At 45.0% G+C, this 20,241-nt stretch overlaps 1 protein-coding gene across 1 annotated transcript in view; it reads right to left on the bottom strand.

Moving 5' to 3' along the window:
- The window catches only part of HEPHL1 (hephaestin like 1), a 160,312-nt gene that overhangs the window by 28,163 nt on the left and 111,908 nt on the right, over window positions 1-20,241 (bottom strand). The window contains exons 12-16 of the mRNA XM_040340156.1: window positions 19,057-19,276; window positions 13,713-13,852; window positions 10,347-10,475; window positions 6,212-6,318; window positions 886-1,108 (exon numbers count right to left, since the gene is read on the bottom strand). Of these exons, the coding sequence (XP_040196090.1) occupies window positions 886-1,108; window positions 6,212-6,318; window positions 10,347-10,475; window positions 13,713-13,852; window positions 19,057-19,276 (819 nt within the window). The remainder of the gene's footprint in view (window positions 1-885; window positions 1,109-6,211; window positions 6,319-10,346; window positions 10,476-13,712; window positions 13,853-19,056; window positions 19,277-20,241) is intronic.

Below are 20,241 nucleotides of genomic sequence, written 5' to 3'. Positions count from 1 at the left end.
AGAAGCGCATTTGTGAGGACTAGAAGGCCTGACTCGCAATCTCTACCTTCAATTCACACCCAAAGGTGTTCTATTGGGTTGAGGTCAGGCCAGTCAAGTTCCTCCATCCCAAACTCGCTCATCCATATCTTTATGGACCTTTCTTTGTGCACTGGTCCAAATCATTTGGTGGAGGGGGGATCATGGTGTGGGGTTGTTTTCCAGGGGTTGGGCTTGGGCCTTTAGTTCCAGTGAAAGGAACTCTTAAGGGGGCAGCATACCAAGACATTTTGGGACAATTTCATGCTCCCAACTTTGTGGAAACAGTTTGGGGGTGGCCTCTTCCTGTTCCAACATGTGTGCGCACCAGTGCACAAAGCAAGGTCCATAAAGAGACGAATGAGTGAGTGTGGGGTGGAGGAATTTGACTGGTCTGCACAGAGTTCTAACCTCAACCCAACAGAACACTTTTGGGGCGAAGTGGAGACTGCAAGCCAGACCTTCCAACATAACTGCCTGACCTCACAAATGCACTTCTGGAAGAATGGTCAAACATTCCCATAGACACACTCCTAAACCTTGTGGACAGCCTTCCCAGAAGAGTTGAAGCTGTTATAGCTGCAAAGGGTGGGCCAACTCAATACTAAACCCTACGGACTAAGACTGGGATGCCATTAAAGTTCATGTGCGTGTAAAGGCAGGTGTCCCAATACTTTTGGTAATATAGTGTGTGTGTGTGTGTATATATATATATATATATATATATATATTCACACACACATACACACACACACACACACACACACACACACACACACATACACACACATACACACACATACACATATATACATACACTGTACATAAAATACAAATATAAAGCTAATGAATAATTAAATTACCTACCATGCATTTTATTACTTTCCTCAAAATCCTCTGTGATATTGACATCACTGGGGTCCTTGTGAATATATCTTTCAATATTGTCATTTAGGTACCATGAATTGTTCTCATCAAACACCAAGAAGAGAACAGCAAATTCCCGATCAACATCTTTTCTACGACCTTTGCTGTCCAACACTCCCTTCCTGCAAGTTATCAATGGTCCCACCAGGCCACTGTACAAATCCTGCACGGGGAAGATCAATGCATCAATGGAATTATATTGCATAGATATATCAGATGGAATAATTAGTTAAAAGCAACCTGTTGTATCCAAGTAAGTTATAATCTACATTACAGACTGAGAGCGTTTACCACATATTGTTTGCAGATTTATCATTAGTTAATTGAGTGGAGGGTTGGGTTAAAGTGGAGGTTCACCCAGAAATCGTAATTTTTAACATTAGATTGATGCTCATTTTGTGAAGGGGAATCGGGTATTTTTTTTTTAAAATCAAAGCAGTACTTACCGTTTTAGAGATAGATCTTCTCCGCTGCTTCCGGGTATGGTCTTCGGGACTGGGCGTTCCTATTTGATTGACAGTCTTCCGACAGGCTTCCGACGGTCGCATCTATCGCGTCACGATTTTCCAAAAGTAGCCGAACGTCGGTGCGCAGGCGCCGTATAGAGCCGCACCAACGTTCGGCTTCTTTCGGCTACTCGTGACGCGATGTATGCGACCGTCGGAAGCCTGTCTGAAGCCTGTCAATCAAATAGGAACGCCCAGTCCCGAAGACCATACCCGGAAGCGGCGGAGAAGATCGCTCTCTAAAACGGTAAGTACTGCTTCGATTTTAAAAAAAACTACCAGATTCCCCTAGACAAAATGAGCCTCAATCTGATGTTAAAAATTTTTTTTCGGGTGAACTCCCGCTTTAAGTTACGTTTTAAGATTTGTTTCCTCTTAATAACAGTGGCTTTTTTTTACAGTCCAGATGGTAAAAAAAAAAAAAACAATTGGGGGGTTAATCCTATGAGCCAACTGCTCTTCTGAACTGACATTTTAACTTTGAACTCTATCACGCCCCCTTGCCAAGCCCCCCTCCCACTTTATTGCCCAGCTATTGGCAACTGAGCTGCTCTCACTGGTTGCACAAAGTTACACATTATGGGGTAAATCCACAAAGAAATTACGCCGGTGTATCTATTGATACGCCGGCGTAATTTCAAAATTCCTGCGTCGTATCTTTGTTTTGAATCCTCAAAACAAGATACGACGGCATCTCGGCTAGATCCGAGAGGCGTACGTCTTCGTACGCCTTCGGATCTTAGATGCAATTTTTCGGCGGCCGCTAGGTGGCGTTCCCGTCGTAATCCGCGTCGAGTATGCAAATTAGCTATTTCCGACGATCCACGAACGTACGAGTGGCCGTCGCAATTTTTTACGTTGTTTCCGTTCGGCTTTTTCCGGCGTATAGTTGAAGCTGCTATATGGTGGCGTACTCAATGTTAAGTATGGCCGTCGTTCCCGCGTATAATTTTGAAAATTTTACGTCGTTTGCGCAAGTCGTCCGTGAATAGGGCTGGACGCCATTTACGTTCACGGACGTCCTTGCGACGTCATTTAGCGCAATGCACGTTGGGAAATTTTAGGGACGGCGCATGCGCAGTTCGTTCGGCGTGGGGACGCGCTTCATTTAAATGAAACACGTCCCTTACCCGCCGCATTTGAATTCCGCGCCATTACGCCGCAAGAGATACACTACGCCGCGGTAACTTACAGCGCAAATTCGTTGAGGATTCAAACAAAGCCAAAGTAAGTTACAGCGGCGTAGCGTATCTGACATACGCTGCGCCCGCCGCAGATCTATGTGGATCTGCACCTTTTTGTTTAATCTCTCCTTTATTACATTTTTTTCTTTACATATAACATTTAACACTTAAAAGGCAGCTCGATACTACCTTCCTTTACTATATGGTGGTTTCTCTGAATCCTCCCCAAAAAAAGGGGGGGGAGGGAGAGCGTAGGAAAGTGTTTGTGACTATAAAGAATGTATTAATATATATGTATTCCTAGTGCTATATACTTGTGATATTTATTATGTTTCCTCTGTGCCTTCTTATATTTATTTATCTGTGATTCAGGTTACCTCCCTTATTGAGGGTTAAACACACACCCCCCAAAAAATGGGGAAGAAGAAGAAGAAGAAGAAGAAGAAGAAGAAGAAGAAGAAGAAGAAGAAGAAGAAGAAGAAGAAGAAGAAGAAGAAGAAGAAGAAGAAGAAGAAGAAGAAGAAGAAGAAGAAGAAGAAGAAGAAGAAGAAGAAGAAGAAGAAGAAGAAGAAGAAGAAGAAGAAGAAGAAGAAGAAGAAGAAGAAGAAGAAGAAGAAGAAGAAGAAGAAGAAGAAGAAGAAGAAGAAGAAGAAGAAGAAGAAGAAGAAGAAGAAGAAGAAGAAGAAGAAGAAGAAGAAGAAGAAGAAGAAGAAGAAGAAGAAGAAGAAGAAGAAGAAGAAGAAGAAGAAGAAGAAGAAGAAGAAGAAGAAGAAGAAGAAGAAGAAGAAGAAGAAGAAGAAGAAGAAGAAGAAGAAGAAGAAGAAGAAGAAGAAGAAGAAGAAGAAGAAGAAGAAGAAGAAGAAGAAGAAGAAGAAGAAGAAGAAGAAGAAGAAGAAGAAGAAGAAGAAGAAGAAGAAGAAGAAGAAGAAGAAGAAGAAGAAGAAGAAGAAGAAGAAGAAGAAGAAGAAGAAGAAGAAGAAGAAGAAGAAGAAGAAGAAGAAGAAGAAGAAGAAGAAGAAGAAGAAGAAGAAGAAGAAGAAGAAGAAGAAGAAGAAGAAGAAGAAGAAGAAGAAGAAGAAGAAGAAGAAGAAGAAGAAGAAGAAGAAGAAGAAGAAGAAGAAGAAGAAGAAGAAGAAGAAGAAGAAGAAGAAGAAGAAGAAGAAGAAGAAGAAGAAGAAGAAGAAGAAGAAGAAGAAGAAGAAGAAGAAGAAGAAGAAGAAGAAGAAGAAGAAGAAGAAGAAGAAGAAGAAGAAGAAGAAGAAGAAGAAGAAGAAGAAGAAGAAGAAGAAGAAGAAGAAGAAGAAGAAGAAGAAGAAGAAGAAGAAGAAGAAGAAGAAGAAGAAGAAGAAGAAGAAGAAGAAGAAGAAGAAGAAGAAGAAGAAGAAGAAGAAGAAGAAGAAGAAGAAGAAGAAGAAGAAGAAGAAGAAGAAGAAGAAGAAGAAGAAGAAGAAGAAGAAGAAGAAGAAGAAGAAGAAGAAGAAGAAGAAGAAGAAGAAGAAGAAGAAGAAGAAGAAGAAGAAGAAGAAGAAGAAGAAGAAGAAGAAGAAGAAGAAGAAGAAGAAGAAGAAGAAGAAGAAGAAGAAGAAGAAGAAGAAGAAGAAGAAGAAGAAGAAGAAGAAGAAGAAGAAGAAGAAGAAGAAGAAGAAGAAGAAGAAGAAGAAGAAGAAGAAGAAGAAGAAGAAGAAGAAGAAGAAGAAGAAGAAGAAGAAGAAGAAGAAGAAGAAGAAGAAGAAGAAGAAGAAGAAGAAGAAGAAGAAGAAGAAGAAGAAGAAGAAGAAGAAGAAGAAGAAGAAGAAGAAGAAGAAGAAGAAGAAGAAGAAGAAGAAGAAGAAGAAGAAGAAGAAGAAGAAGAAGAAGAAGAAGAAGAAGAAGAAGAAGAAGAAGAAGAAGAAGAAGAAGAAGAAGAAGAAGAAGAAGAAGAAGAAGAAGAAGAAGAAGAAGAAGAAGAAGAAGAAGAAGAAGAAGAAGAAGAAGAAGAAGAAGAAGAAGAAGAAGAAGAAGAAGAAGAAGAAGAAGAAGAAGAAGAAGAAGAAGAAGAAGAAGAAGAAGAAGAAGAAGAAGAAGAAGAAGAAGAAGAAGAAGAAGAAGAAGAAGAAGAAGAAGAAGAAGAAGAAGAAGAAGAAGAAGAAGAAGAAGAAGAAGAAGAAGAAGAAGAAGAAGAAGAAGAAGAAGAAGAAGAAGAAGAAGAAGAAGAAGAAGAAGAAGAAGAAGAAGAAGAAGAAGAAGAAGAAGAAGAAGAAGAAGAAGAAGAAGAAGAAGAAGAAGAAGAAGAAGAAGAAGAAGAAGAAGAAGAAGAAGAAGAAGAAGAAGAAGAAGAAGAAGAAGAAGAAGAAGAAGAAGAAGAAGAAGAAGAAGAAGAAGAAGAAGAAGAAGAAGAAGAAGAAGAAGAAGAAGAAGAAGAAGAAGAAGAAGAAGAAGAAGAAGAAGAAGAAGAAGAAGAAGAAGAAGAAGAAGAAGAAGAAGAAGAAGAAGAAGAAGAAGAAGAAGAAGAAGAAGAAGAAGAAGAAGAAGAAGAAGAAGAAGAAGAAGAAGAAGAAGAAGAAGAAGAAGAAGAAGAAGAAGAAGAAGAAGAAGAAGAAGAAGAAGAAGAAGAAGAAGAAGAAGAAGAAGAAGAAGAAGAAGAAGAAGAAGAAGAAGAAGAAGAAGAAGAAGAAGAAGAAGAAGAAGAAGAAGAAGAAGAAGAAGAAGAAGAAGAAGAAGAAGAAGAAGAAGAAGAAGAAGAAGAAGAAGAAGAAGAAGAAGAAGAAGAAGAAGAAGAAGAAGAAGAAGAAGAAGAAGAAGAAGAAGAAGAAGAAGAAGAAGAAGAAGAAGAAGAAGAAGAAGAAGAAGAAGAAGAAGAAGAAGAAGAAGAAGAAGAAGAAGAAGAAGAAGAAGAAGAAGAAGAAGAAGAAGAAGAAGAAGAAGAAGAAGAAGAAGAAGAAGAAGAAGAAGAAGAAGAAGAAGAAGAAGAAGAAGAAGAAGAAGAAGAAGAAGAAGAAGAAGAAGAAGAAGAAGAAGAAGAAGAAGAAGAAGAAGAAGAAGAAGAAGAAGAAGAAGAAGAAGAAGAAGAAGAAGAAGAAGAAGAAGAAGAAGAAGAAGAAGAAGAAGAAGAAGAAGAAGAAGAAGAAGAAGAAGAAGAAGAAGAAGAAGAAGAAGAACTGTGGGTTGCTGGGTGGCACTGTGGGAGGTTGGGGGGCACAATGGAGGCTAAAGGCTCTCAGGGAGCCTGGGGGCAACGTGGGCCACAATGGGAGCTGCGATTGTGAGGGATCTGCAGTTGGTTTGAGGACTGGGAGAGGGAAGAACATTGCCCAGCACTTTGGAATCACTGCTCCATAGAAATCCAAGATCCAAGGCGCCATCATGAAACCAGAACTCAGGATCACTTGGAAAAAAAGCCCCCAAGTTCATGGATCACATGTTTGCAGAGTTTTAGGAGCTTTTTTTTTTAGGTAAAGTGAGTTTTAGAGGAAGGAAGCTTACATACTGATATGGTTTCTGGGCAGTTTTTGACACATCAGAATGCATTGGAATACTAAAATGTCTTGCAGTTACAAAGTGACATCTCCAAGCAATTGGAGTATTTCCTTACATTACCTTCACATGGTTTTGCACAGAATAATAGGCCCATGTTAAACAATTGGGGTCATTAATTCCTGGTCCTAGATATTCTGGAATGTTCCACTGGTAGGTTTTTGTTCCCCCTAAAAAAGCAGATATGTAAAGAAGGTAAATTATGAGATCTCAGAATTAAAGCTGAACACACATTTGATATGCATATATAAGGACAGGTTTACCTGCCAGAGGATTTAGCTATTTTTTTTATCCTAGGAGCCTTATGGGACAACATGTTGAGGTTGGTGACCAGTCCTTTCTCTACTACAGTCAAACAGCAAAGCTTGTACAAGGTCCTGCCCCCTTTCAAACTAGTGAGTTTCCAAAAGTAGAGCGATTTCCGCCCATTCAAAATAAATGGGTGGAAATTGCACTGCGCAGAATTGCATGTGAATGGCACAGAAAACGCACAACACATTTCTGTGCGATTCCCAGTGAGAACAGACCCTAGGACCAGGAAATGAGTGATCACATGACCACTGATCCCTCAGTTCTCACTCTGCTCAGAACGCAGAGTAGTGACCATCAGTCACCGTTCTCCGCTCTGCTCCTCCAACTCTTGGCTCGACAGGGGCAGTTTTTTTATCTATGCGCTAGGAGCCGGAGCCAGCTGTCCATCAGGCAGCTGGGTGGATATTGTCGGGATTCTTCTAGGCAATAGCCCACCAAAAGTTGACTCTGGATTACAGGAGAACAAAAGTAAGCGCACTCATGTGACCCAGGAGATGTATGGTCATTAAGCTCATACACCGCGCTAATGTGTAATGGCTTACTACTATTTCCCTTTACAGCGGGGGTTCACCCTAAAAAACAATTTCTAACATTACATCCAGCATACTAACGACATTTACAGTATGCCTGTCTTTTTTTTTTTTTCGCCGTACATACCGTTATATTGCGTTTTTCTCCCCGGATTCCGGGTTCTGATTCCCACGGGACTGGGCGTTCCAAACCCTGGGTTAGATGATTGACGTCTGGTGAAACAGTTCCCATGTCGCACAAGGCGCGTCACCAGATTTCCGTAAATAGCCAAGCTGCAAGTCGGCGCTATATGGTGCCTGCGCCCCGCCGTGTAGAGCTGACTGCGCAGGCGCCGTATAGTGCCGACTCGCAGCTCGGCTATTTACGGAAATCTGGTGACGCGCCTTGTGCGACATGGGAACTGTTTCACCAGACGTCAATCATCTAACCCAGGGATAGGAACGCCCAGTGCCGCGTGAATCAGAACCCGGAAGCCGGGGGGGAAAACCGCAATATAGCGGTATGTACGGCGAAAAAAAAAAGACCTGCATACTGTAAATGTCGTTAGTATGCTGGATGTAATGTTAGAATTTTTTTTTAGGGTGAACCCCCGCTTTAAGCAGCAACTCTTCTGTGGGTTGAGTCAACAGTGATTGGTGTCCATATTGAATCAATTAAATGTCAACAATTAGAATAGAATAAAACAAATGATAAATAAAATAAAATCCACAGTCATGAAATAGTAGAGTCCTTGATTGAAAGTCGTCACCATCCACCACCGTATAAATATGATCCTCAGTGACACCGCCACCACCCCTCCGCCTGCAGACCATGACAACCAACGGCCAGGGTTGTCGGGAAGAGTCAAGGTGCCCCAAAGCACCCACTCCCCCCATGTTGAGGGCATGCGGCCTGGTAAGTTTCAGGAGGGGAGGGGGGGCTTGCTCATCCTTACCCCCTTTCCTAACCTGCCAGGTTGCTCACTTGCATAAGGGTCTGGTATTAATTTTGGGAGGGACCTCACATAGTTTTTTTTGCATGGGGGTTCCCCTTAAAACCCATGCCGGACCAAAGGGCATTGTATGGTCTCGGAGGGGGAATCCATGACGTTTTTTTTTACTTGGTGTGGAGTTCTCCTTCAAGATCATCAGAGCACAAGTCGCGTTCCAAAGTCGGATCAGTTAAGACGGCGAACCGATTTTGATCCGACTTCAGTGATATTCAATGGGCTGAAGTAGGATAAAAGTCGGACCAAAATAGTGCAGGGAGCATTTTCAAAGTCGAACCAGTTAAGATGGCTCCCATAGGGAAACATTGATTTTCACACGTCATGTGACATGAGCTTCCAATGTCAGAGCGTTTGTGAACCAGTGTGAACCCGGCCTTAAAAACAAAAGCGCCGGCCGGCACATAAACAGCAAGCCATCCTTCTGGGATTACACGATCGTGGTGACGTCAGCACATCTCTCCACCCTGGATGGGTGGAGGAGCGACGTGCTGATGTCAATATGAGCTGGTAAGCAAGCATTTCTGTTTTTGTCACTAAGGATCATATTTTTATATTTTATTTATCATTTGTTTTATTTCATTCCAATTTTGACATTTAATTGATTCAATATGGACATCAATCACTGTTAGCGCAACTCAGTAAAATTACATTGCTCTTTAAAGCTGCCCATACATGGAGTGCATTTTATTTGGTTGCTAATGAATCTGATGATTTAAAAAAAAAAGAAGAGCCAGGTTGAAAAATCGCCAGCTAAACAGTGGCTGCATCCAATGAGATTTTTTTGTCTCAAGTTCTGATGTACCTTGTCCCAGAACAGGTTGTCCAAGTTTGAGGAGATGATGTCAGGGCACCCACACTGTTCAAGAATGAGTAAAAAGAGAAGGGCAAGAGTAAAGAGAGAATATGAAAATATCTCTTTACCTCTAGTACATAATAAACACTGTTCAATCATCTCCTGAAGAAGCTCCACCTGGAGCGAAACATGTCGAGAGTACTGGCTCTTTATGTACCTGTTTAGGGTTAAGTAGGCCCTCTGAATATGTATTGTTTCATACTTTTATAAATGTATGTAATAAATACACTTCTATTTTTTTATTCATGTGTAAGGATCGTTTTGTCTGGTCATTTAATTACTTGACACCATCAAAATCCCGAGGCTTTTGACCTCTTGCCCTTCTCTTTTTTACTCAATGTTAATTGGGGTGTGGTGTCCGATTCCCTATATGCTCATTCATACCCCCATAAAAAACGGTTCAATAATGATGACTGTCCACCCAAGCACTGTCACATATGGGAGATCATGAGCACCACCGTACCTGGAAGCTGGAGGATGAGGATACTGAGGATACTGACCAGGAGTGGAGGCGGCTAGGGGTCATGGACAGGTAAGATACATACCTTGGAGGGAGGACTAAAGTTCTTCTCATAGTCTAGAGCAGTGATGGGGAACCTCGGCACCACAGATGTTTTAGGAACTACATTTCCCATGATGCTCATCTACACTGCAGAGTGCATGAGCATCATGGGAAATGTAGTTCCACAACATCTGGGGTGCCGAGGTTCCCCATCACTGGTCTAGAGGAAGGGTCTCAAACTGGTGGCCCTCCAGCTGTTGCGAAACTACAAGTCCCATCATGCCTCTGCCTGTGGGAGTCGTGCTAGTAACTGTCAGCCTTGCAATGCCTCATGGGACTTGTAGTTTTGCACCAGCTGGAGGGCCGCCAGTTTGAGACACCTGAAGTAGAGGTAGGTCCATCACAATAAGGAACAGATTGTGCTTTTATTTGCTGTACCTTTTCCATCCAGACAGGATACTATAAAAAGCTAAAGCCTTATTGTACTGAATATCACATGGGGACCTATTTAGCAGTAGGAGCAGGGCCGGCCCTACCATGGGACCCGATGGTACCATTGTACCAGGCAGCACTTTCAGGGGAGCAGCAAATTTCCTGCCTGCACGCCATCCCATTCTGCCAGCTCCACTCTCCACTCCACTGTGGGGCTAATTGCCGCCCGACCGCTCCTCCTGTTCCGCTCTCCGCTCCACTGTGGGGTTAATTGCATGAATAGAGCCATAACAGGTCCTTTTTATACTCCTATATATATGTATAGAGCCATGATAGGTCCACTTTAGTTATCATGATATAAAATAATGGATGTGGGGGCATTTTGGTGGGCGTATCTTGTTTTTTGGGGGGGGGGGGGGCAGCATTTCATTCTTGGTACCAGGCAGCACAATGTCTTGGGCCGGCACTGAGTAGGATCAGCAGGTTCCCAGTGTTTGGACTGCAGATTTGAACAGGATTTGATTAGGTAACAGACAACTCTCAGAGAAATGAGGCCCTCGGTGATCACTTATTTACTCACCTGGCTGAGTAGGTTCAGCAAGATAATTGACCATCTGAACGCCATGTGCGTAAATAGAATGTGGATGCGTGGCTTTGTTTTTAAATACGATCAATATACTGTCTCCAACCTCCGCCCGAATGAATGGACCTAAATTATATACAAAAAAATACATAACAGTCACTCACTCTCAAGAGGTTACTGATTGAAACCAACGGTCTTTAATTTACGAAAGGTAATCAGATTTATTAAACTTTATTTTGGGGCAGTTCAGGGGAATTTCCATTTGCACAAATAACATTTTCACTTACTTTACTTACAGGTGATTTACAGACCAGGACATGGCAGCACTAGGGTTGTTGGTTCGAATCCCAACCACAATACTACCTGCATGGAGTTTGCATGTGCTTCCTGTGCTTGTGTGGATATACTCTGGGTACTTTGGCTTCCTCTCATACTCCAATGTCATGCTGGTAGGCTAATTGACATGTGACATAGGTACTTTGGAATGTCAGCTCTTTGAGGGCAGGGACTTATGTGAATGTATGTAAAGTAGCATGTAAACTGTCAGTGTTACATAAATACTTGAAATAAATAATATAATTACAATATACAGTATGGCCCAGATTCACAAAGCACTTACGCCGACGTATAAGTGCAAAAGTGCAAATGTGCGCCTTCGTATCTGTGCGCCGGACCCACAAACTAAGATGCGCCTAAAAACAGGCTTCATCCCATTGACGTAACTTGCCTACGCCGGCGTAGGGTGGGCGCACATTTAGGCTGGACGCATGGTGGCGCTCCCATTGATTAGCCATTCAAATATGCAAATGAGTGAAATACGGCGATTCACGAACATACGTGCGCCCGATGCAGTGCGCGTAAGTTGTACGTCCGGCGTGAAGTTATTCCCCATAAAGGAGGTGTAACCCAGCAGCAAACATGCAAAGGTCTGCACCAGGGAACACAAGCCGGCGTATTTAACGTTGGACATGTCTGGCAGGGCGTATGTTACATTCACGCCGTACGAAGTGATCCGGCGTAGTTTAGGCAGTTGTTCCGATGTGGTTGTGAGCATGCGCAGGGGGATGCGTCCACGTCTCGGCGCATGTGCAGCTCATGATACGTATCTGTCTGGCGCTCGGCCCATCATTTGCATGGGGTCACGCCTCATTTGCATGGCTCACGCCCACTTCCACCTACGCCAGCGTACGCCTTTGAAACCCAGCGCAGCGTTGGGAGCACTGGCTTGGTGAATTCCATGCTTGCCTCTCTGTGCTGCGTTGGCATAGCGTACATTGTTTGCGCTACGGCGCCGTAATGTGCGCCCGCTCTCTGTGAATCTGGGCCTATGTGTCTATCTAACCAAACCAGCAGCAGAGATTGTACACTACAAATCAGTGTACGTTCACATTACATTCTAACTAGGGACCTTACTTTGAGTTTGTGATCATAGAACAGGAGTTTTCTAGGGACCATCTAGAAATTTTGATTGTGCCTAAGCGGTATACCTTTTTCTGGCATTCCTTCTGAAATATAGCAGGGGCATATCAGTGTGCCTAAGCACTCCTGTGCCTACAGCCACCTGTAAATTCTCAGTGTGAGATCAAAGGCACTGCTGCCTCTGGCTGTTAGTCCAAATCACAAGGTTTGGAGTGAGATTTGGTGACCACTACTGTCCTGCCTTGCTCACTCTTCTCCTTGCGGGAGAGGAAGCTGTACCTGAGGACCTGCAGTGCAAGCACCTCCCTGTTTTTGCTACATTCATCCCTACATTCATCCCTGTTTATCTATGCAGACACACTAATATATATACCCATGTGTTACAGGAATAAATGAGCAACTAGTGCAGTAAAATGTAGAGGGCTTCTATAACAATTGGAGCAAACTGAGGTCAGGAGCGTGTGCTACTCATTCCAGCATCCTAGTTTTGGCTATGGCATTCTCCTTGTCTGTCTGTCCACCTGCAAGGTGATTAATGTGGCCAGACTCTGGGTGGAGACCAAACCTGATATAAGCTTGCAGTGTCATGCTTGTGATGGAGAGTGTAATACCTGATCAAACTCCCTGTTTGTCTGCCCTGCTAGATTGGATTATCTTGTTGATGACCTCAGATCGGATATCGGCTATTCTCTGAACTCTGCATGCCTTTTGACTTCCCACATTGACCCTAACTATTCTGAACCTCGCCTGTCTGCCAACTGCAAGTACCTGTTTGCTTTGCTCAGATCGCGCATGCCCTGGCGTGCTAGCCAGGCACTATAGTATTGTGTATAAGTCCTGGGGGCAACCAAGTATCGGTAGGCCTGCTTGCCTTATGGGAAAGGGGGCTGCTATAGGTGAAGAATGCAGAAGCTATAGTGTCTGACCACCTGTGTAACGGTAAGCAAGACAACTGAAGACATTTTTCACATCGACAAAACTTCAGCGTCCGTTTTTTTTCTATGACGAACAAAAATGAAGGAAGGCTCCGATTGAGTGCTATTGGCTAATCTTGGGTTCGTTTTACCATTCTAAGAACAGTAAAATGTCACATTACGATTGGTTACTATGGCCCGGATTCAGAAAGGACTTACGACGGCGTATCTCCAGATACGCCGTCGTAAATGCAAATGAGCGCCGTCGTATCTATGCGCTGATTCAGTTACACCAGAATTTGGCCAAGATAGGACTGACGTAAGTCTCTTACGCCATCGTATCTTGGGTGCATATTTACGCTGGCCGCTAGGGGTGCTTCCGTAGATGTACGCGTTGAATATGCAAATGACCTAGATACGCCGATTCAGAGACGTACTTGCGCCCGTCGGATTTAGCTATGTCGTTTACGTAAGGCGTCGGTCCGGCGTAACTCTACCCCTCATAAAGCAGGGGTAAGTCATGTTAAGGTATAAACGTCGGAACAGCGTCGTATTTTACGTCGTTTGCGTAAGTCGTACGTGAATGGGGCTGGGCGTATGTTACGTTCACGTCGACAAAGCATTGAGCCGACGTATCTTAGGGAGTATTTGCGACGTGACTATGAGCATGCACGCGCATGCGCGCGCATGCGCCGTTCGATCGGCCATGCATTTACATGGGGTCACGCTTCATTATAATACAACACGCCCACTGCCTTGCTACTTTGAATTACGCGTGTTTACGCCGGCCCATTTACGATACGCCGATGTAACTTTGGGAGCAAGTGCTTTCTAAATACAGTACTTGCCTCTCAATGTTACGTCGGCGTAGCACATAGGAGATGCGTTACACCCGCTCAAAGATACGACAATGTATCTGAATCGCGGCCCCTATGTGCACATTTCACCACCTTACTGAATGACCCCCCTAGCCTTTGCAGTTATTGACCAAATCGCTTTTAAAAACTCTCCCCACCCACTGAGATCTTACCGAGTATTTCCAGATGCTTCTCCTCCTCGCACCTCTCCTTCCGCTGTGTGAACTGTCCGTCTGTGTATTCCCTGTAAACCACTTTCTTGTATTTTGATCCAATGAAGTCTCCATCAGAGTTCAGAAAAATGTTTCCATAGCTGCAAAAGGAGATTTAAAGATTTATTCAATAAGGCAGTTAGAAGTGCTCTACCAGGGTGCAAAGTATTGCAACCCATAAAAACCAACAGTGGACAACTAATCTGATTGGCTCATATGGGCCTTTGCAATTTGTGCACAATCATTGCTATTTGCACTGGTTTGGAGCTCATTCACAGCAGTAGTATTGGGCTGTGATGGGCAATGTTGCCCCAACGCAGTCCCAACACAAGAACAAGTCCTTGCCCTAAAGCATGGTTCCAGTAGACTTTTATTAAATCAGACACTCATCTGTCCCTGGTTCCAGCGAGGCTCTCTGGTGCACCGGCATCGTGACTGTGGGTGCCCGGATGTGGCTTCACAGCCGGGCACGCACTGCGCATGCGTGAGCTGCACTGAGTGCCGTGATTGGCCGGGGAATCATCTGGGACTTGTCCCAGATGATAGCCGAGAGCAGTGGTGGCTGGTGCTCAAAATTTTTGGGGGGGCGCAAACAAACTGAAAAAGAAACATCAATTGCCGCCACTGTGCCCATTAAATGCAGTGAGCTTGCCCCCTCCAAATGCAGCCAGTTTGCCCCCTTCAAATGCAGCCAGTTTGCCCCCTTCAAATGCAGCCAGTTTGCCCCTCCAAATGCAGCCAGTTTGCCCCCTCCAAATGCAGCCAGTTTGCCCCCTCCAAATGCAGCCAGTTTGCCCCTCCAAATGCAGCCAGTTTGTCCCCTCCAAATGCAGCCAGTTTGCCCCCTCCAAATGCAGCCAGTTTGTCCCCTCCAAATGCAGCCAGTTTGTTCCCTCCAAATGCAGCCAGTTGCCCCCTCCAAATGCAGCCAGTTTGCCCCCTCCAAATGCAGCCAGTTTGTCCCCTCCAAATGCAGCCAGTTTGTTCCCTCCAAATGCAGCCAGTTGCCCCCTCCAAATGCAGCCAGTTTGCCCCCTCTAAATGCAGCCAGTTGCCCCCTCCAAATGCAGCCAGTTTGCCCCCTCTAAATGCAGCCAGTTTGTCCCCTTCAAATGCAGCCAGTTTGTCCCCTTCAAATGCAGCAAGTTTGTGCACCCAAATGCAGCCAGTTTGTGCCCCCAAATGCAGCCAGTTTGTGCCCCCAAATGCAGCCAGTTTGTCCCCTTCAAATGCAGCAAGTTTGTGCCCCCAAATGCAGCCAGTTTGTGCCCCCAAATGCAGCCAGTTCGTCCCCCCAAATGCAGCCAGTTTATCCCACTAAATGCAGCCAGTTTTCCCCCCCAATTGCAGCCACCCCAAATGCAGCCAGTTTGTCCCCCCAAATGCAGCCAGTTTGTGCCCCCAAATGCAGCCAGTTTCCCCCCAGCCCAGCACTTACCTTCCTCGGGTCAGCGCCATCCTCCTCCACGCTCCCTCCACTCCCTTGATGTCTTCTCCCGTCCTCGATGTCGCTTTAAACAATCAGGTGGCCGGTATCCAGACCCGGTGCACCTGATTGGCTGAGAGGCGGGTCAGTGTTAGGGAAGCGGTTCCCTAACACAGCACTGTTTAATTAGGGAACACACAGCCTGTGTGCCCTCTGTTTAACCATGTTGAAGCCGATTAGAGCCTCTCGCTCTAATCAGGCACTTCCAAAACACACCCACCGCTGTTATTCAGATGGCCGGCACTCAACAGGGGGCCCGACACCTGAATAGTGGGCGGCAGCGGCGACAAAACATAGATACGTGCAATGCATGAATCTATGTATTTATGGGTGCAGAAGAGAGGGGGCGGTGCTCCTATGCCCACTATGGATGCACCGCCACTGGCCGCGAGGGAGGGTTTCCGCTTCCCCCCAAAAAATTACATGCCAAATGTGGCATGTCAGGGGGTCACCTGCTCTTAAAGCGGAAGTTCCATTTTTGGGTGGAACTGCTTTAATGAATGCAAAGCAATTTCTGATTGGTTGAGGTGGAGAGTGTGATATCACCTCAGTTCTAGTGACCTAGGGGCCCCAGAGGGATTTCCTTAATTTGCAGGGATTTTCTCTCACTTCCTGTTTAGGCTATGGGACAGGAAATGGTGGTAAATGTCCCCAATAGGACACAGATGAACAAAAAAACTTGAAAGGGGTTATAACCCTCTCTTACACTATCCAACATAGCCCTGTCACACAGCACAGCTCTGCTGCAGTTAATGAAAAGTCCCCAGTCTGTGAGTGGATAGTGAAGAGAAGCAGCACACTGATGGGCTCATCTCTGTCACTTTTCTCTCTCCTCCTATCAGCATGTTTCTGACTGGCACATGAGCACCACAACACAATTGACTGGCTCCTTGTGCTGCTTCTCTTTTCCAGTCTGAGCTCTTGTTTTACAGGGACTTCAAGATGCCGATACCAAGTCAGATTCATGTACTTACACTGTTTGCATTAAAGGGTTTTTAAACCCTTGTTTAAAAAACAAAAAAAAACAAACATGTCACATTTACCTCCACTGTGCAGTTCGTTTTGCACAGAGTGGCCCCGATCGTCCTCTTCTGGGGTCCCCCGGTGGCGCTGGTAGCTCCTCCCTACAACAGGTGTCCACGATGGAGAAGCGATCTCCCTGGTGGACACCCGTGCGGACGCACTTCCGAGTCTTGCTTCTGCGTGTATTTACACAGAAAGTGGGACTCGGCCCCGCCCCCCACATCATTGGATTTGACAGCAGCGGGAGCCAATAGCTGCGCTGCTATTAATCTATCCAATCAAGAGCTGAGACAACAGGCAGAGAGGAAGAGCGTGTCTCTGCCGTGGGCCGGTCACTGTCAGAAGTTTTTTCCCCTTAATGCATAGGATGTATTAAGGTAAGAAAACACAAGGGTTTACAACTCCTTTAACCAGTTAAGGACCGCCTAACGCCGATATACGTCGGCAGAATGGCACGGCTGGGCACAATCACGTACTTGTACGTGATTGTATAATGCCCAGCCGTGGGTCGCGGGCGCGCGCCCGCGACCCGGTCCAAAGCTCCGTGACCACGGCTGCGGGACCCGCGGCCCCGATCGCCGCCGGATACCCGCGATCGGTCACCAGAGCTGAAGAACGGGGAGAGCTGTGTGTAAACACAGCTTCCCCGTTCTTCACTGTGGCGCTGTCATCGATCGTGTGTTCCCTTATCCACTTCCATACCAGGTACTTACGCAGCTTCCCGCCCAAGCCAATTTTCAGCTTTCAGCACTGTCGCACTTTGAATGGCAATTGCGCGGTCATGCTACACTGTACCCAAACAAAATTGGCGTCCTTTTTTCCCCACAAATAGAGATTTCTTTTGGTGGTATTCGATCACCTCTGCGATTTTTTTTTTTTTGGCGCAACAACTAAAAAAAGGCTGAAAATTTGGAAAAAAAATTACGTTTTTATTTTTTTCTGTTAATTTTTTTGTAAATAAGTTTTCTCTTTCAATTACGGGCACTGATATGGCGGCACTAATGGGCACCGATGAGATGGCACTGATGGACATCGATGAGGTAGTACTGACGGGCACAGATGAGGTGGCACTGATTGGCGGCGCTGGTATGCGACACTGATGGGCACACATAGGCGGCACTGATGGGCACACATAGGCGGCACTGATGGGCACACATAGGCGGCACTGATGGGCACACATAGGCGGCACTGATGGGCACACATAGGCGGCACAGATGGGCACTCATGGGCGGCACTGATGGATACTTATGGGTGGCACAGATGGGCACTGATAGGTGGGCACTGGGCATGGATGGGCACTGTGGGGTGGCACTGGGGTGGCACTGATGGACACTGGGGTGGCGCTGATGGACACTGGGGTGGCGCTGATGGACACTGGGGTGGCAGCACTGATTTTTGCCAGGTTGCCAGTCAGTGCCCATTTGTGGGCACTGACTGGCATCTTTTTTTTTTTCTTTATGCTTTTTTTTTTTTTTTTTTCTGTCATTTTTTTTTTTTTTTTTTCTGTCATTTTTTTTTTTTTTGCCCACCCTGGTGCTCCAGGGTGGGCATCCCTGGTGGTCCAGTGTGGCGATCCGAGGGGGGGCTGCGCTGATAAACAATCAGCGCTAACCCCCCCTGTCAGGAGAGCCGCCGATCGGCTATCCTCTACTCGCGTCTGTCAGACGCGAGTGAGGAAGAGCCATCGGCGGCTCTTCCTGTTTACATCGTGATCAGCCGTGATTGGACACGGCTGATCACGTGGTAAAGAGTCTCCGCCGCAGGCTCTTTACCGAGATCGGAGATGCAGGGTGTCAGACTGACACCCCGCATCACCGATCGCCGCGATGCGCGCCCCCACGGGCGCGCTCGGCATGAAATCCTGCAGGACGTTCTAGAACGTCCTGTCAGGATTTCATAACCACTTCCCGGACGTAAATCGGCCATAGGCCGGGCGGGAAGTGGTTATATAGGGAATCACAATCGATGACGTCACATCTACAGCCACCCCCCCTACAGTTAGAAACACAAATGAGGTCACACATAACCCCATCAACGCCCCCTAGTGGTTAACTCCCAAACTGCAATTGTCATTTTCACAGTAAACAATGCATTTTAAATGCATTTTTTGCTGTGAAAATGACAATGGTCCCAAAAATGTGTCAAAATTGTCCGAAGTGTCCGCCATAATGTCGCGGTCACGAAAAAAATCGCTGATCACCGCCATTAGTAGTAAAAAAAAATAAAAAAATAAAAATGCAATAAAACTATCCCCTATTTTGTAAACGCTATAAATTTTGCGCAAACCAATCGATAAATGCTTATTGTGATTATTTTTACCAAAAATAGTTAGAAGAATACGTATCGGCCTAAACTGAGGAAAAAAAAATAGTTTTTTTATATATTTTTGGGGGATATTTATTATAGCAACAAGTAAAAAATATTGAATTTTTTTCAAAATTGTCGCTCTATTTTTGTTTATAGCGAAAAAAATAAAAACCGCAGAGGTGATCAAATACCACCAAAAGAAAGCTCTATTTGTGGGAAAAAAAGGACGTGAATTTTGTTTGGGAGCCACGTCACACGACCGCGCAATTGTCAGTTAAAGCGACGCAGTGCCGAATCACAAAAAGGGGCCTGGTCCTTTAGCTGCCTAAAGGTCCGGGTCTTAAGTGGTTAAAAAAAAATATATATATATGTAGTACTGCCTGGGGTTCAGTTCTAAGGCTGATGGGTCTGGAGCGGAAATGCCATTCACCCCTCAGACAGGATATCTTCTATATAATCACATATAATAATGACCCGTGCATCTCATACCTCTCATGCATATCTTGATTGATGCTATGTTTTTCAAGTTCCCAGGACCTGTCCGGACTATAGTCCCACTCCACCTCCTCCGCAGCAATGAAGTACGTCCTCATGGTGCCATACTGGACATCATCATGGCTTGTGGAATTGTCACACACTTGCACCGTAAATTTATTTTTCATACCATCCCTGTGATGATCCATCAAATGACAGCTCACTTCAAACTCCCCTAGAAGTAGACCACAGAGGGGAGGAGATTATACCATTCAATTCAATGGGGGAAGAGTGCCGGCCCCCACAGAATAACTATGCAGGGGCCAGATTTCATAATAACAATATAGCACTTCTAGGATTAACATACCTGTTATAAAAAATATTAAAAAAACTAAAACTAAAAGGCAAACAGCTACATGCACAATAAAAATACATACAATGAAGGGTTTGTACTTCTGTCCATCCAGTCTTGAGATTTATACAGCACTGCCAGACTTTTTTTCTACTGCAGTTAAAGTAAAGTAGTACCTTGGATTACGAGCGTAATTCGTTCCAGAAGCGTGCTTGTAATCCAAAGCATTTGTATATCAAAGCGAGTTTCTGCATAGGAATCAATGGAAACTCATATATAGCTGGATTCAGGATGGCGAGCGCATAGTTGCGGCGGCGTAGCGTATGGCATTTACACTATGCCGCCGTAAGTTAGCGAGGCAAGTACATGATTCACAAAGTACTTGCCTGCTAAGTTATGGCGGCGTAGCGTAAATCGGGCGGGCGTAAGGGCGCCTAATTCAAATTCGGCTAAGGGGGCGTGTTTTATGTTAATGGGGGTTGACCTGACGTGATTGACGTATTTTACGAACGGCGCATGCGCCGTCCGTGTACATATCCCAGTGTGCATTGCAGCAAAGTACGCTGCACGGTCCTATTGGTTTCGACGTGGACGTAAATGACGTAAATCCCTATTCACGGACGACTTACGCAAACAACGTAAAATTTTCAAATTTCGACGCGGGAACGGCGGCCACACTTAACATTACTATTCCAGCTATTTGATGGAATAACGTTAGGCCTGATAATGCGTTATGTAAACAGCGTATCTGTACTGCGTCGGCCGGGCGTACATTCGTGAATAGGCGTATCAAGTGATTTACATATTCTACGCCGACCGCAATGGAATTGCCACCTAGCGGTCAGCCT

The sequence above is a fragment of the Rana temporaria genome, chromosome 2, assembly GCF_905171775.1.
Source record: "Rana temporaria chromosome 2, aRanTem1.1, whole genome shotgun sequence".
Lineage (NCBI taxonomy): Eukaryota > Metazoa > Chordata > Amphibia > Anura > Ranidae > Rana > Rana temporaria.
Note: the sequence above shows the minus strand (reverse complement) of the source record. Positions and strands in the feature narration are given on the sequence as shown.